This window comes from Dysidea avara, chromosome 2, assembly GCF_963678975.1.
Source record: "Dysidea avara chromosome 2, odDysAvar1.4, whole genome shotgun sequence".
In the NCBI taxonomy this organism is placed as follows: Eukaryota; Metazoa; Porifera; class Demospongiae; order Dictyoceratida; family Dysideidae; genus Dysidea; species Dysidea avara.
Window position 1 is genome coordinate 42,227,494 of NC_089273.1, and position 14,779 is coordinate 42,242,272.

At 36.0% G+C, this 14,779-nt stretch overlaps 1 protein-coding gene across 6 annotated transcripts; it reads left to right on the plus strand.

The window, feature by feature from the left end:
* Positions 1-1,263: 1,263 nt before the first annotated feature.
* Positions 1,264-14,500, plus strand: LOC136247376 (uncharacterized). 6 transcript variants are annotated; one of them, XM_066039043.1, is made up of 4 exons: positions 1,264-1,321; positions 2,243-2,326; positions 7,990-11,824; positions 14,053-14,500. In XM_066039043.1, the coding sequence occupies exons 3-4, from the start codon at positions 7,998-8,000 to the stop codon at positions 14,132-14,134; spliced, it is 3,909 nt and encodes a 1,302-aa protein (XP_065895115.1). In that variant the 5' UTR covers positions 1,264-1,321; positions 2,243-2,326; positions 7,990-7,997; the 3' UTR covers positions 14,135-14,500. The 6 variants fall into 6 exon arrangements, with proteins under 6 accessions (XP_065895115.1, XP_065895119.1, XP_065895120.1 ...); XM_066039047.1 differs by having other exon boundaries at positions 8,038-11,824; XM_066039048.1 differs by lacking the exon at positions 1,264-1,321 and adding an exon at positions 1,772-1,885 and having other exon boundaries at positions 8,038-11,824.
* The last annotated feature ends 279 nt before the right edge of the window (positions 14,501-14,779 follow it).

Here is a 14,779-nt window from a genome sequence, read left to right on the forward strand (position 1 = left end):
TTGGAATAATTTAGAGTCACACTGAAGGCATTTTTGGGCTTGGTTATACCTAACCAATACTGCCAAGGTACCAGAATGTGGCCAGAAAAATGCAAACCTACATGATCCCTAATAATAATACAGTACTGTATGATAAGTAGCACTAAGAGTATTGTTGAACTTTGTTGTTAGAAAGTGTAAAAATAAACTAATAGCTAGGCTGCGAGCCAGCTGTGACATCTTACCAACACCATTTAATCCGGCTCGCTGGAATATAATCATTAGTCCAGTATTTGCATACCCATTGTCACTCTACTCAGCGTACAACCAACCATATTTTAACTGGTTGCTCCATTGCACTTTATCAAGGGACATGCACTTTCCATCACAATTCCATTTTGCAGGGTTTTGTTCAGAACGTTAAGGAGGATTACCACCTTTATAAAGGTGTTGCAACCTAAAGTGTGGTCCGGTAAAATTTTGCTACAGCTTTCAATTTCCAGGAAAATATGAGGGCAAAAGTATCGAGAATTCTATTGTGAAAACCTTCCTTAAGCAGAATTAGTCGCTGGGGCATAAATATGTGATGCACTTTTTACTGTAGAGTGCCACATCCTAGATTGCAATGACCTTCTGGCTACCATACAATTATTATTCCGCCAAGTACTGTTCCACCTCATATCACATCTACTCTAAGCATACCTGATCTTGTGCTAGTTTCATCTTGCTACTGGAACTCTCTGTAGTTACTAATACTGAACATCACCTTTTGGCTGCACTGAACCATAAAAAGATTGCTATGGTTCATTACTGCTGGACCTTCAACATGCTGGATTTCCAGTTGATCTTGTGACAGTTGAAGTTAGTTGTATAGGCCATTTCATCACAGTGACCATTACAAAATGTAGCAATGTATGAAGAGAATACATTGCATACTTCAACAGGCAGTTCGTGTTGCCATCTGTTGTTCGTACAAGTTATTTAATCTCTCAGGCTTCAACATCATGGGATATCTGTTGAACTGTTGATAAACTGATTGCAGCTATGTAGATCATTTAGGGTCTGGTCACCAGAGCAGATTATAACTAGTCTTGTTTATCTGACAATATATTAGGTCATTGTAATAAAAATAATGTATGTGCAAAGCAGCAGCATTCATAAGCATGCCAAGCTATATAGAGGGATGTTGGAAATCCCCCCTTGGAAATTTTTGGATTTTCAATGCATGGAGATTGCATAGTATTTTGACACACAAAACTCCATACACTGCATCATTTGTTAAGCCAAATACATATGAGACGGCCCTCAGGCCCGTGCGTTTATATCAGGCAGAGCAGCGCCTGTACGTTGTATAACTGTTATGTACCACTCACCTAATAGATGGGGAGAGCCTCAAAAGACAGCTGTAACACTTATAAAGGCCAGGTTTCTGACATAGATTGTGGGTAACCAAGCCGAACATTGCGAGACGTTCCCTCTACAGTACTGCAGCCACCTGAGATATTGAAAGCTAGTACACTATGGGTTATATCACTAACCTGCATTCGTTCAACTCTCATCATGTAGCACTCAGCATGCCAGCGTGATCACTCAATCGCCATATAGACTAATTGCCATAGTGGTTCTCTCGAGCGAAAAAAGCAGCTAATAGACAGTTTAAGTAAACAAAACCTAACTACTAAACGATACTGGTCTAATTCTTACTATTCACACTGGCTAACTTGAATCTGGTGGAATGACAAAAACTGGCTACCGTACGCAAGAAAATTTTGACGTAAGAAAAATTTGATGAATTCACACTTCAGCAGATTCGACGAATCAAAAATCAAGAAATTATGGACAAAACCTGTACTTTTAAGAGCGCTTTTAAACATTTGACGAATTGATACCACAATCAAACACAAAGGTGAATATTATTTAGAATATAATAGTTTTATTGAGTCATTATCGAAGTGGACTACAGCTTAATCTGGGCTAAGATGGCACCAGACTAGTATAAGGTATATAAGTACGTTTATATATATATATATATATAGACTAGAGTTGTGGCCACCGAGTTGGCTTTTTCGATTGCCATTGGCTGCTTGGTAAACATTATACGTATTAGTGACATTATGACCCACAATCGACTTTTACATGTCAGGCTATAAAAAAATTTGAGTGATCTGTGAGATGTCTTTCCACCTATTGGATGAGGTGTTGTAGTGGTCTCGGTTGCTGGCACTTGTATGCTCACTATTAATTTCCACATCACATCATACAGGTAGCTACTTCCTGACAGGAGACAGATGCAGGTGTACACCATATCATAAAGAATACAACCTGGAGTGTGACTCCACTGTGTGAGGTAGTGACTGTATAATGTATGTATTGTTGTATAGACTGTAGTGGACTGTATCAAATGTGATAGTATGTAGCTATATGGGGAGTAAGCATGCAGGGCTTATATGGTCATAAGTGAATAATGATATTGTGGGGGATATTTCATAATATTACATAACTATTTCTGAGATGAAATAATAATAATATTATCCACATAACTACCTTACCACAAAGTTGTTTATAACATTCCAACAGTTTATTGGTGTAATAATACAGTTTATGATTTTAAACTTATGATAAACAGACACTGATATATTTTTGTTGAGTAGCTATACAGACACAGATAGTCCACTACATACATGATACTAAACTGTACAATATTAAGGAAACTATGTATGTGTTTAATCATACAGTATAGTTACCATATATCTCCAAAAAAGTGCTATGATAATTCTTTGCTGCTATTCATCGGTAAAATTGAGCATACTGACAACTTCATTAATGTTGTCAAATACATAAGCTTAGCCCTACAGGTATTGAGACAAGTGTAGTAACAATGAATAATCAAATGGATATGGGTAGATAGTAATCTCGCATAGCCACACCACTACCTTTTTTGTGTGTGTGAAACGTTGCATTGGATAATACCAAGAGTAAATGATAATACCATATGTACCACTCTGTGTGGGCAGTTCAAAGGCCCCGCCAGTGCCATAATTTGTATATGGCACTCTTGCTGACCGCAATGAGTGTATTATAAGTTATAATGCACTGACCACAGTGCAATGTACAGATATTATTGCACTGGCTGCAGTTTTGTGCAGCAATACACATAGCATTGCCAAAATCAGGTCACACTGAAATGTCACCATCAACCCCACATGAGATCACATGATCTCCCAACTCCACATAGATTCTATAAAAGTTGCTGCTACTTTCTCAAGCTGCTAGGCATTAGTAGAAATTGTACAGGTGATTGCAGGTAAAGTAGAGATTGTATTGATTGGTGAGTGTTCATGTATGATTTTGTGCATGGAAACCATCTTTAGGACAGTTTATTCATAGATAAAAGATATTTGATAATTTAGGTAGCTATGCAGGTAAAAATTAATTTCACTGAAGATGGAGACATTTATGGCCTTTTATGTATACGTACTGATATGACCTATAGAAGGAATTTGTGAACAACAGTTGACATTACGTACACTGGCATTTCTAATAGAGCATGAGTGGACATAAATAGATGATCTGTATCTGACCACTGCTTGTTTGTACATGTTACTGATCTAATGCCAACTTGCAAAACAAGGCCAACATAGTTGATAACCAATAGTCACTCCAATTATCCATACACCTCTACTGTACTTTTCAGGCATCTAGAGTACAAGAAGCAGTGTCTACGATTTCCTGCTGTTTTATTAGATAGGTTTTTGCTTGAGTGCTGCTGGATCATGAGTCCTCACAAAGGAGTGGGAGGTGGTGAAGTGGTTGACATACAAAATGGATGGGTGGGAAGTTCCAGGTATAATTACATGCCCTGTGAGCTCTAGATGGACCGCAATGCCACAAAATACACAAATTCCATGTGTGCGTAATGTTGCCAGTTACTCCAAGCCAATAACATTGTCTGAAGCCATTACAGTGTCCTCCCAATGCCTCTAGAGTGAAGTATGGGTCTTGCCTCTGCTACAGACGTCTATCTCCAGAAAGCAGAGCTGGATTAGTGTGAAAATAGCTAGCCAGATAGTGTAGCCATCCTATGATGGTGTTATTTAAAAACTCTTTTTTGTGTGCATAGTGTAGCAATGTAACATAGCACAAGACTTCATTGCTAGACAATGTTTGTAATTATTAGGACAGTTATGAATTTCTCACTTAATTTGTCACATAAAAAAGAAGTTATCAAATCCGGTGTGGATGACTTAACACTATCTGCAGAATGTCAAGTAAGCAAAACACAAACTTGACAATTTCTTTTCAAAGAATTTTATATTTCCAGCTACAAAGTCTATATAGGCATTATAAATGTCATTACTGACATTCAAAGATGATTACCTACAACTGCTAGCATGGAAATTTTAGTCTAATACTTTAAAAGGAATAATTGTGTACACGTTTGTTTTCTGCATCCACGTGATCAAATTATATTATGCTATACCTATGTGAAAGCCGAAGGCTGTATAAAACCTGTGTTAAACTTCAAATTGGAAACCTTTAATTAAAGCTCATCAATAATATCATACTACAAACTTGGTTGATAAATATCCTATTTGCTGAAAGGATAGTTTTAACCGAGTGCCTTTGATGCATTTATGTTGTGCAGATTACTAGTAGACAGTAAAAATTACATGGGAATAAGTTAAGTTGGTGCCTCTTTCTTCCCTCCCACTCTTACATTTCCTATAAAAGTGCACCATGCATTATATTCCTTTCCGAACATGTAATGGAGCTAAGCCACCAGTGTTGGGCAAGTTACTTTGTAAAAGTAACTAGTTACATATTACATATTACTTGCAACTGAACTATTTAGTTACAGTTACATATTACCCATAAAATAAAGTAACTATAATAATATTACATATTATATTACTTTGTGTCCACAGCCTTAAGCTGTCATGTGTGAAACTACCACATTATCACGTGACATGATTTCGTTGTTGGGCAATGTGCAAATCTTGGTTATAAGTAAGAAGCTGGTGAATAAGCTTCATTCAGTAGGCTTCAATACTTCGTTGTGGCTAGGCGTTACTCAGTGGATTACTAACGAGATTAGTAACTTCGTTACTTGTAGTAATAATATTACGTAATATTAGACTCGTTACAGTAACTATATTACAGGTTTTTGCAATTGAATTCGTCGCCTTTGCAATTGAATTCGTCCCGTTTGCAATTGAATTCGTCGGTATTGCAATTGAATTCGTCGGTATTGCAATTGAATTCGTCGCTTTTGCAATTGAATTCGTCGCTTTTGCAGTTGAATTAGTCGGTTTTGCAATAGAATTCGTCGCGTTTGCATTACAATTCGTCATAAACAAAACGGCTCCAAGAAACCAACCCGTTCATTAAGAGATGAACTATTTATGCCTTGGAGAGTTACACTTGAGACACTAGAAGGTAATTGAAGCTGGTAGTACGCGAAGTTGATAGCTGTCTGACAAGTTAATTAGCTTGCTCGCGAGTGACCACACCCATCGCGAATGGCGTAGTAGAGTTTGGAATGTTGTTGGAGAGGCTGTAGAGGAAGAATTATTGCCTTATAAAGAGTTGTTTACTACTGTTGTACTTGAACAAGTTCTTGTAGCAGCTGCTACATCATGTTTTCATGTTTGCTCCAGCTGCCATTCTTGTTATGGACGAATTTAACTGCAAAAGCGACGAATTCAATTGCAAAAGCGACGAATTCAATTGCAAACGGGACGAATTCAATTGCAAAACCGACGAATTCAATTGCAAACGGGACGAATTCAATTGCAAACAGGACGAATTCAATTGCAAACAGGACGAATTCAATTGCAAAAGCGACGAACTCAATTGCAAACGGGACGAATTCAATTGCAAAGTCGCCGAATTCAATTGCAAAAACCTGTATTTAGGTAACGCGTTACATTTGTAAGTTAAGTAACTTGAGTTATATTACCTGTTTTTATAGCGTATTTCGTTATATTACTTAGGTACCACAAAAGTAATAATATTACGTAACGCGTTACTCCCAACACTGTAAGCCACACATGTATGCTCTTGACACTTCTACTGTCACCACTAATCATGTGGTTAGCTGAATATTATTATTCCTCTTGAGAAAAAAATCTACATTTTTATAGCTGTTTTTCTCAGGGCTCAGCTCAAATTGTACATACTATAGTACTCTCAACCTGTATAGCATTGCATCAATATAAAAGTTGTATAATATACCGTTTTATTATAAGCACCTACTGTGTACACTTACACTGATATCTACGTGTGTACTAACTACCAGGGTATGTGTACACATTGTAAGTATTTACTCCAGTGTTTATAGTGTTGTAGTGACCAATAATTGTCATTATTACTACTCTATTTAAGCAAAAAAATGGAAGCTACTTATAGCTACACTAAGATACCTGTATTTCAGGTAGTTACACTTGCATAGAAATGGGCCATTAATTCCATTATTGAAGTGTTGGAATGTTAACAACTTTGTGGTTTGTAGTTACACGGATGATAGCACTTGAATATCATTTCACAATCCAATAGCATTTCTCAGAACTAGTTATATAATATTATGCAATATCCACATGATCAGTCAAAATTGACGTACAATATTCTCACATGTTCTCTATCACATTTGGTTCATGTTTCCAGTATATAGTGTATACAATAATGACTACAATACAATAAATTATACAGTCACTACGCACCTCATCACACTACAGTCAGAATACTGACATTAAGTCATTGTTGGGTGAAGTATTGTATGATATATCATGATAGAGTACACAGCAGGATTGGATGACCAGGAATAGTTAGTCCATGGCCAGTACCACTTACTGAAACTCACAATCAATTCTAAAAGCGTGTAATGTATGAAGAATGATTGTTTCCCTCACCTTTACCCAACGATTGATATTTAGATGCATATATAATATAAAGTAAGTACACAAACATGAGTAACTTACTTTAGCAAATAATAGCTACAGCCTATTTGACAGCTGTATAGGTGTCATTTCCACTAATAGTAAATATATTTTCAGGCCACTACCAAACCATTTCAATTTAATAACTTTGTGGTAAGGTACTTTCTTAGATGATTGCACTCAATATCATTATTTCTTACTTGATTAACATTTCTCATAACTATAGTCATGTCCATAACTCAAGCAGTCACTCAAGCAGACGTGTATATAAAAGTTTAAGCCGTAGTCCATAAGTATAACCACATCACACCTTATGAGTATTATATACTTTAGTGATAAATTGCTTCCCTTCTAGCTATAATGCTATATATAATATTGACTATAAAATTACTGTATGTTTACAACATGTTCACTATGATACACACTTCAGTATTCTATCATATGTATGTTACCCTTATGTAATTACCTCCATAGTACAAAATTGGTGTAGTTGAGAGCAAATAATTAACTAATAAAACTAGCCTTCAATTCATCCATTTGTAACTCTAGTACTCCTTTGTTAATAGCAACCACTGTTGATATCACTTTGATAAGTTTATTTTGTGTGTGTGTGTGTGTGCGTGTGTGTGTGTGTGTGTGTGTGTGTGTGTGTGTGTGTGTGTGTGTGTTAACCTTTATGTACGAGTGTAGTACTTCATTAAAGACTTGATCTTAAGTCATAGACAGTAGAAGACCACACGTATTGGCACTTACAGTACATTGCACGGCTATGCAGTTATTATAACTACAGTACTACCCCACTGTGAATGAAAGTGTCAATAAGGAACAGATTATTATGGTACATAGTTGTTTTAAAATTTCACTGCTTAATACAAATCAAATTGGTGTATAGGCCATCTAATTACTATAATCTGAAGTAGTAATGCACAGTCCATGTTTTCCACAAACATGTTTATAACTATCATTGACTGAATGCACACATTTATCATGACATCATCAGTGTGACATCATATCCTCTTTTGAAGCTATAAATATCAGTAACTGAACTACAAGTTAGTCTTTTTGTTACCTGTAGATACAAGCATGGAACTCTTAAAAATTTACATAGCTGCTGTTTTGCTAGTGTGTTTGTTCAGCCAAATTGAAGAAGCTACAAACATGATGCTGGATGATCTATCTGATACTTCTCAGAATAGAAGTGATGACATTGTTAGTGGCTCAGGTGATCTAAATGAGAGAGATCAGGATAAACCAAGGCCTTCTTGTTGTGTATCTGGAAATTTTACTTTTCATTCAATTGATGAAATTCTAAATAACATCTCCAGTAACAACACCATTGTCAACATACCAACTGATGTTGAGTTGTCTTCTATTGTGACATTAGAAGGTCTTGAAAATATCATGATAACAGGACACAGAAATCCTGTTGTAAAGTGTAATGATGTTGGTGCAGTAAAGTTAATCTCCTGCAAGAACATAACCATTGAAGGTATACAGTGGGAGGGATGTGGCTCTAAAGATTATCCAGGAGTTGAATTCTACAACTCATCCAATGTTTCTTTTGAAAGATGCTTATTCCATAACTCCAAAGGAAGAAGTGTTTTACTTTCAGAAGTATCTGGAAATGTGTGCATTAACAATTGCAATTTTACATACAACAACAAATATAGTAGACATGGAGCAGCTATACATTATTTACCAAATACTAATAGCCATGGTCAACACAATTTGGTGGTCCAAAATAGCCGATTCATCTTCAATAGAGCCACACAAAGTGTAGTTTACATTGATGGCTCAGGTAGCAGGATCCCTGGTCATGTTTACTTACAAGACAGTGAGTTTGTCAACAACACAGGAGTACCAATTTACATCTCACATACTAATCTTCATATTAGAGGTGGTGTGTTGTTCAAAGGTAATACAGCAAAGTCTGGTGGAGGAATTTATAGCAGGAACTCCACTGTCATATTTTGTGATAAGTCTGATGTAAATTTTATTAATATCTGTGCTACAGATAATGGTGGAGCTATTTATCAAATATATTCTAGTGGAGCAGACTCAGTAGTGACATTTACGGGTAACAGTGCAAGGTTTGGTGGTGCCATATACAGTGACAATTCCAATATCAAATTTGATGGTAACTCAAGTGTATCATTTAGTAATAATAAAGCCAGCTATGATGGAGGAGCTGTATTTTGCGATACAAAATGTGCTGTCTTATTTTATAGAGGTACATTAGTGAAATTTATTAATAACAGTGCAACAACTGGTGGAGCTATACACAGTGAAAGCAATTCTTGTATATTATCTAAAGGGGATTCAGTTGTTCAATTCCTGGAAAACAGAGCCATACAGGGTGGCGCTATATATTCAAAGAAACAAGTTGCTTTCCTATTGGAAGGAAGTTGCAAAATAAGCTTTAATAATAGTAAAGCAAGTGAAAGTGGAGGAGCACTCTACATTACAGGCCATTCCACTGTGACTATTGCAGAACACTCAAAAGTTATTTATTCTAATAATGAAGGTACTCAGTATGGTGGAGCAATCTACTGTAGTGATAACTCCAGCATTACACTAGAAGGGCAAGCTATGGTGATATTTATAAACAATACATCTCAATATGGTGGAGCCTTATCAATTCTGCAATCAACACTGATCTTTGATGGAAATACTTCAGTAAATTTCACCAGGAATAAGGCAGAGAATGGAGGAGCCATCTCTGTTGTGAAATCTTCTGTAACTTTTGTGGATAGTCCCCAAACAGAGTTCTTCAGTAATTCAGCAAGAAATGGTGGGGCCATGCATCTTAGTAATCATTTCACTGTAAGTATATCCCATAATGCTCATAACACATTTTCCTACAACACTGCTAACCACCATGGTGGGGCCATATATTGTGACCTGACTAAAAGTACTGAGAATAAAATTACATTCAACTATACAGATGTTATAATGTTTTATAGCAACACTGACCTCATCGGTTCTGATGTTTATATTGATATGCCAACATCATGTGATGAGACTTGTTTGAACGACAGCATCATTAACATAGAGCATACTCAACTTGATTGGGTCAGTATTAAAACTTCTCCTAGAAAACTAGAATTTAATAACTCAGCAGTTACATGTATTGATAATGACAATGATACAATTTGTCAAACTTATCTAACAAGAAATATAATGCTAGGTCAGGAAATTACAATCAATGCTTGTTTATGGGATTATTACAATCAACCTGCTGGATCAACACAATTTGTACTGAGTAGTGAAGATAAAGATCATCACGTTATTGGCCCAAATAACGTGCTACTATCATGTACACTATTTGACGGAGTTAGTATAATGGGAAACAGAGTTATGGAGGCAACTAATTATACAATGAACATTACTTCATATGACTTGAAGGAGTTTTCTATAGAACTAATAACTGAGCTATCACCATGTCACTCTGGTTTCTACTATGATAACACTACACAAATGTGTGTATGCTACAGTGATAGTGATATTGTGTATTGTTCTGGTAGCACATCATCTATCAAAAGAGGTTACTGGTTTGGTGAAGTTAATGATAAAGCTACAGTGGCAATTTGCCCCAATAGCTACTGTAATTTTACTTGTTGTGAAACAGCTGATGGATTTTTCAAACTTTCACCAGTCAGAGAAAATCAGTGCAATTCACAGCGATCTGGTACTGCTTGCGGTGGTTGTAAGAAAAACTTTACTCTTTCATTTGATTCTATAGAATGTGTAAGTGTTGACACATGTACAACTGGACAAACAGTACTTGTGGTAACATTATCAATCCTTTACTGGGTGGTCATAGTTATATTAGTGTTCATTGTGACATACTATCACACTGGGATTGGTTATTTGTATGCTATTACATACTATTACAGTGTGGTGGATATTTTACTGTGTGAACACTTGTACATATCACAAGGGTTATTTACAGTTGTTAGCATTATGTCAAGTATTGCAAAAGTCACACCACAATTTTTAGGACAGTTCTGTTTAGTAACTAATATGAGTGGAATTGACCAACAGTTCATTCATTATGTACATCCACTAGCTGTTGCTATTATCATAGTAGTAATCTGCCTATCAGCAAGGATATCAGTCAAGTTTTCATCATTTGTAAGTAGAGGAATTATTCATGTTATCTGTTTTCTTCTGTTGTTATCGTACACTTCTGTGGCAACAACTTCATTACTGCTTATGAGATTCCTGACATTTTACAATGTGGATAAAGTTTATACTCACCTGTCACCTGACATAGAGTATTTACATGGACGCCATCTACCATATTTTATTCTAGCAATAGTATGCGCACTAATTATTGTAATTGGTCTGCCATTTTTGCTTTTATTTGAGCCATTTCTTAACTACAAAATCAGCTTCACCAAGATTAAACCATTATTGGATCAGTTTCAAGGATGTTACAAAGACAAGTATCGTAGCTTTGCAGCTTATTACATGGCATGTCGATTGGTTACTATTCTGATAATTATTGTTAATCCATCAAATGATGACACTTCCCGCTATTTATTGATTATTTTAAATTCCTGTTTAGCCTTTATACATGCGACAATAAAGCCATATAGATCTAACATTCTTAATGTGTTTGATAGCTTCGTGTTGCATTTAATGATTGTGGTTTCAATGGTACCACTTATTGACAGTTATGATCCTAATTTATTGCTATCATTCATATTTGTATTAGTTATACTACCTTTAATATCTTTTCTGCTAATGGAAATTTACCTTTACAAAAGGAAAATAAAGAAAATCGCTAATTGTTTTGTGCCACCTAAACATGACACTACTAATGACAACAATGAGGTACCAATGAGAGACTTTGTTGATAGTATTATTGATGATAGCAGGAGGGTGAATACTACTATATGTGAAATGTAAGTAAATTATGATGTTGTTTGACAAGCATATCATGTTTCTATGTACACAAGAAATTAGAATTTTCAACTAGAGTAGGGAGCATAGCACATCAATAAAAAGTACTGAAACAAGCTGGAGTAGTCCATGATAATTATTAGATCACAGTGAAACAATAAGATGTTTTATATCCCTACTGTGCTCAAGATACCAAAACGGTAATGCACAGTAGGGATATAGCATTTCTTATTGTTTTACTGTGATTTAATATCTAAACCAAACTGTAAAAAAAAGAGTGCGGCCCCCAAAAAGGCCAGGGTGAAAAAAGATTGAAGTCAAAGATACTGGCCAAGAAATGGCTGTGATGGTAGGAGAATGGCAAAAATCTTAATTACGACAATTCAGGTGAATTTGCATTGCCTCCTCCAAGTTTCACTAGGATTCGGCACCAAATTCACCTGAATTGTCGTAATTGCCATTAACCTACCATCACAGCCATTTCTTGGCTGCCACCTTTGATTTCACCCTGGCCTTTTTGGGGACCACACTCTTTTTTACAGCTTGGCTGTTTTGGCTTAGATATCACTTCTTTTTGTATTGCAAGCCACAAAACCGGCCATAAACTGGCTTTGGTGCTTCCTTTTAAACTTGTTTTTTTCCTTTACTGCGGGAATTGTGGAACAAAAGAAGCAATTGTGTGTATAGCTTTTTGTCTGATTAAATATTTGTATATTGAATTTAACACTGAATGATTATCACATAAGCAATAAGATGACTTCTTACATAACTGCATTGTAGCTGAAACTCTCATTGTTTGTAGTTGAACTCTTTTCAGGGTGACTTGTTTCTAGTTGAACTCTCTACACAGTGATTTGCTTCCAGCTGATTTTTCTACAGGGTGATTTGTTCGTAGCTGATCTCTCTATAGAGTAACTTGTTTCTAGCTGATATCTCTACAGGGTGACTTGTTTCCAGCTGATCTTTTTACAGGGTGATTTCACTGATTTGTTTCTAGCTGATCTCTCTACAGGATGACTTGTTTCTAGCTGAAATTCTAAACTGGGTGACCTGTTCTCTCTACATGGTGATTTGTTTCTAGCACATATTTCTACTGGGTGATTTGTTTGTAGCTGATCTCTATCGGATAACTTGTATCTAGTTGATATCTTTACAGGGTGACTTGTTTCTAACTGATCACTATACGGGTTACTTGTTTCTAGCTGATCTCTCTTCAGGGTGACTGCTCTATTAGGATGACTGCTCTATTAGAGTATCTAAATGTCCTTGCTACACCAAGTTGGATTTCGTGTTATAACTCTATGGTAGGGTCCGCAATCTGAAATTTCGACCTCTGAGAATCAACTACCAAACCACCCACAAATGCTAGGTTTGGTATCACTTAGAAAATGCCGCATTGACATTATTTTTCATTAACATCTTGTCGCGCAAATCGGCGAATATGTTTACAAATTACGAGATTTTTTGCTAGTCTATATCTTCAAGGAAATGTCTTTTCAAGCTACAATATGCACTTTCAACCTTTCTTACTAACTGTACTCTAAACTAAAACCATAAAAAGTAAGGGTCTGGTGAAATACAGATATTAAATCATTTCTACCTCCCAGATTCGGTTTTTAATGCGTACTAATGACGTTCACACATAAATCGCCTTGGCAACGCAATGCGTTTGCTAGAATTGAAGGGCAATCAACTGACGTCACAAGCATAAGTACGCTGTCTAATTGAATTCCTTTTGAAATAATTTGGTGTTTGTATTTCCCCAGACCCTTACTTTTTGTGAAGGGGCGGGCGGCACCAGACTAGCCCACACCCTACTATACAGTACTATCGTACTCTATACTTAATCTGCAAAACCAAATACAGCTGTATGGTAATAATTATTGAGCAAAATATCAAGCATTTTTACAAGAATTGCTTAAGGAAAATTCTAGGTATGAAAAAAGCAAAATACACTGATCCCTAAAGCAATGTTTGCATAAAACTGCAATGAACTGTAGATTTTTGTCTATACATAGTAGCTACTTTCATATGTGCTACAAAAACTTTTTTTGATAGTAATTTTGATAATATTATGTTGCAAGCCTGTGTTAGTACAAAACTGGGACCCCAGGCCCCCATCAATATTCCACTATACTTTAGTAGTGCATTAGCTGTTTCTGAATATTGTTACTATACACATCATGCTTTACAATGTAATTGTTGTCACATTATTCCCTCACATAATTAGCTATAGCAGAGAATCAGAGACTGATGATGTCACTCACTACCGTGAATCATTCTTTGAAGTGATGGACGAGATTAAAGACTGACTGTATGCTATGAGATGTGAACAATGACAAGTGTAGATTGTATGTATTTAGTGTGTCACACATACATGTATCCCCCTAATGTGTGTTGTAGAATTTTTCGGCTTTAGGTGTACGTAATACACACAGTGGATCTGGATGATTTGCTTAATGTTATTACAATGTAAAATTTTGCTGCTCAGAAACAGATAACCACGTTCTCCTAGATGCGACAGGAATTTTGTCACACAACAGAACTACACTGTAGTTACTAGCTGGGATGATTCATTTCTAACATGGTTGATTGGTTGGATGCATGGGATAAACTGTTCATGACTGTTTCATTGCTGTCTTGTACCTGTATGTAGCCTACATTATTTGAAACATTTTTGCAAAAGAAGTACAGCTGTGCTTTACCCAAATTTCTGCTTTGCTTGGCTGAACGCATCAGGCAGGCAGTAGAAAATTCTGTGAAATAAAAATAGATTTTTTTCTTTATTATGTAGTGATTTGACAAGAATGTTTCAGGTTGATCTGAAGGCAGTTTTGGGCTTGATGTTACCCAACCAATACTGCCATGTCATTGTGAGGGAAAATTGAGGCTGGTTTTTAGGTGATATTTTATCACAGGCTACGCCCACAACTTCATTGTCTCTATTATACAATACT

Coding starts and splice junctions, on each gene's coding strand:
- LOC136247376 (XM_066039043.1), top strand. CDS start 7,998: ATGGAACTCTTAAAAATTTACATAGCTGCTGTTTTGCTAGTGTGTTTG. Junction 11,825..14,052: donor AATACTACTATATGTGAAAT/GTAAGTAAATTA, acceptor TCACATAATTAG/CTATAGCAGAGAATCAGAGA.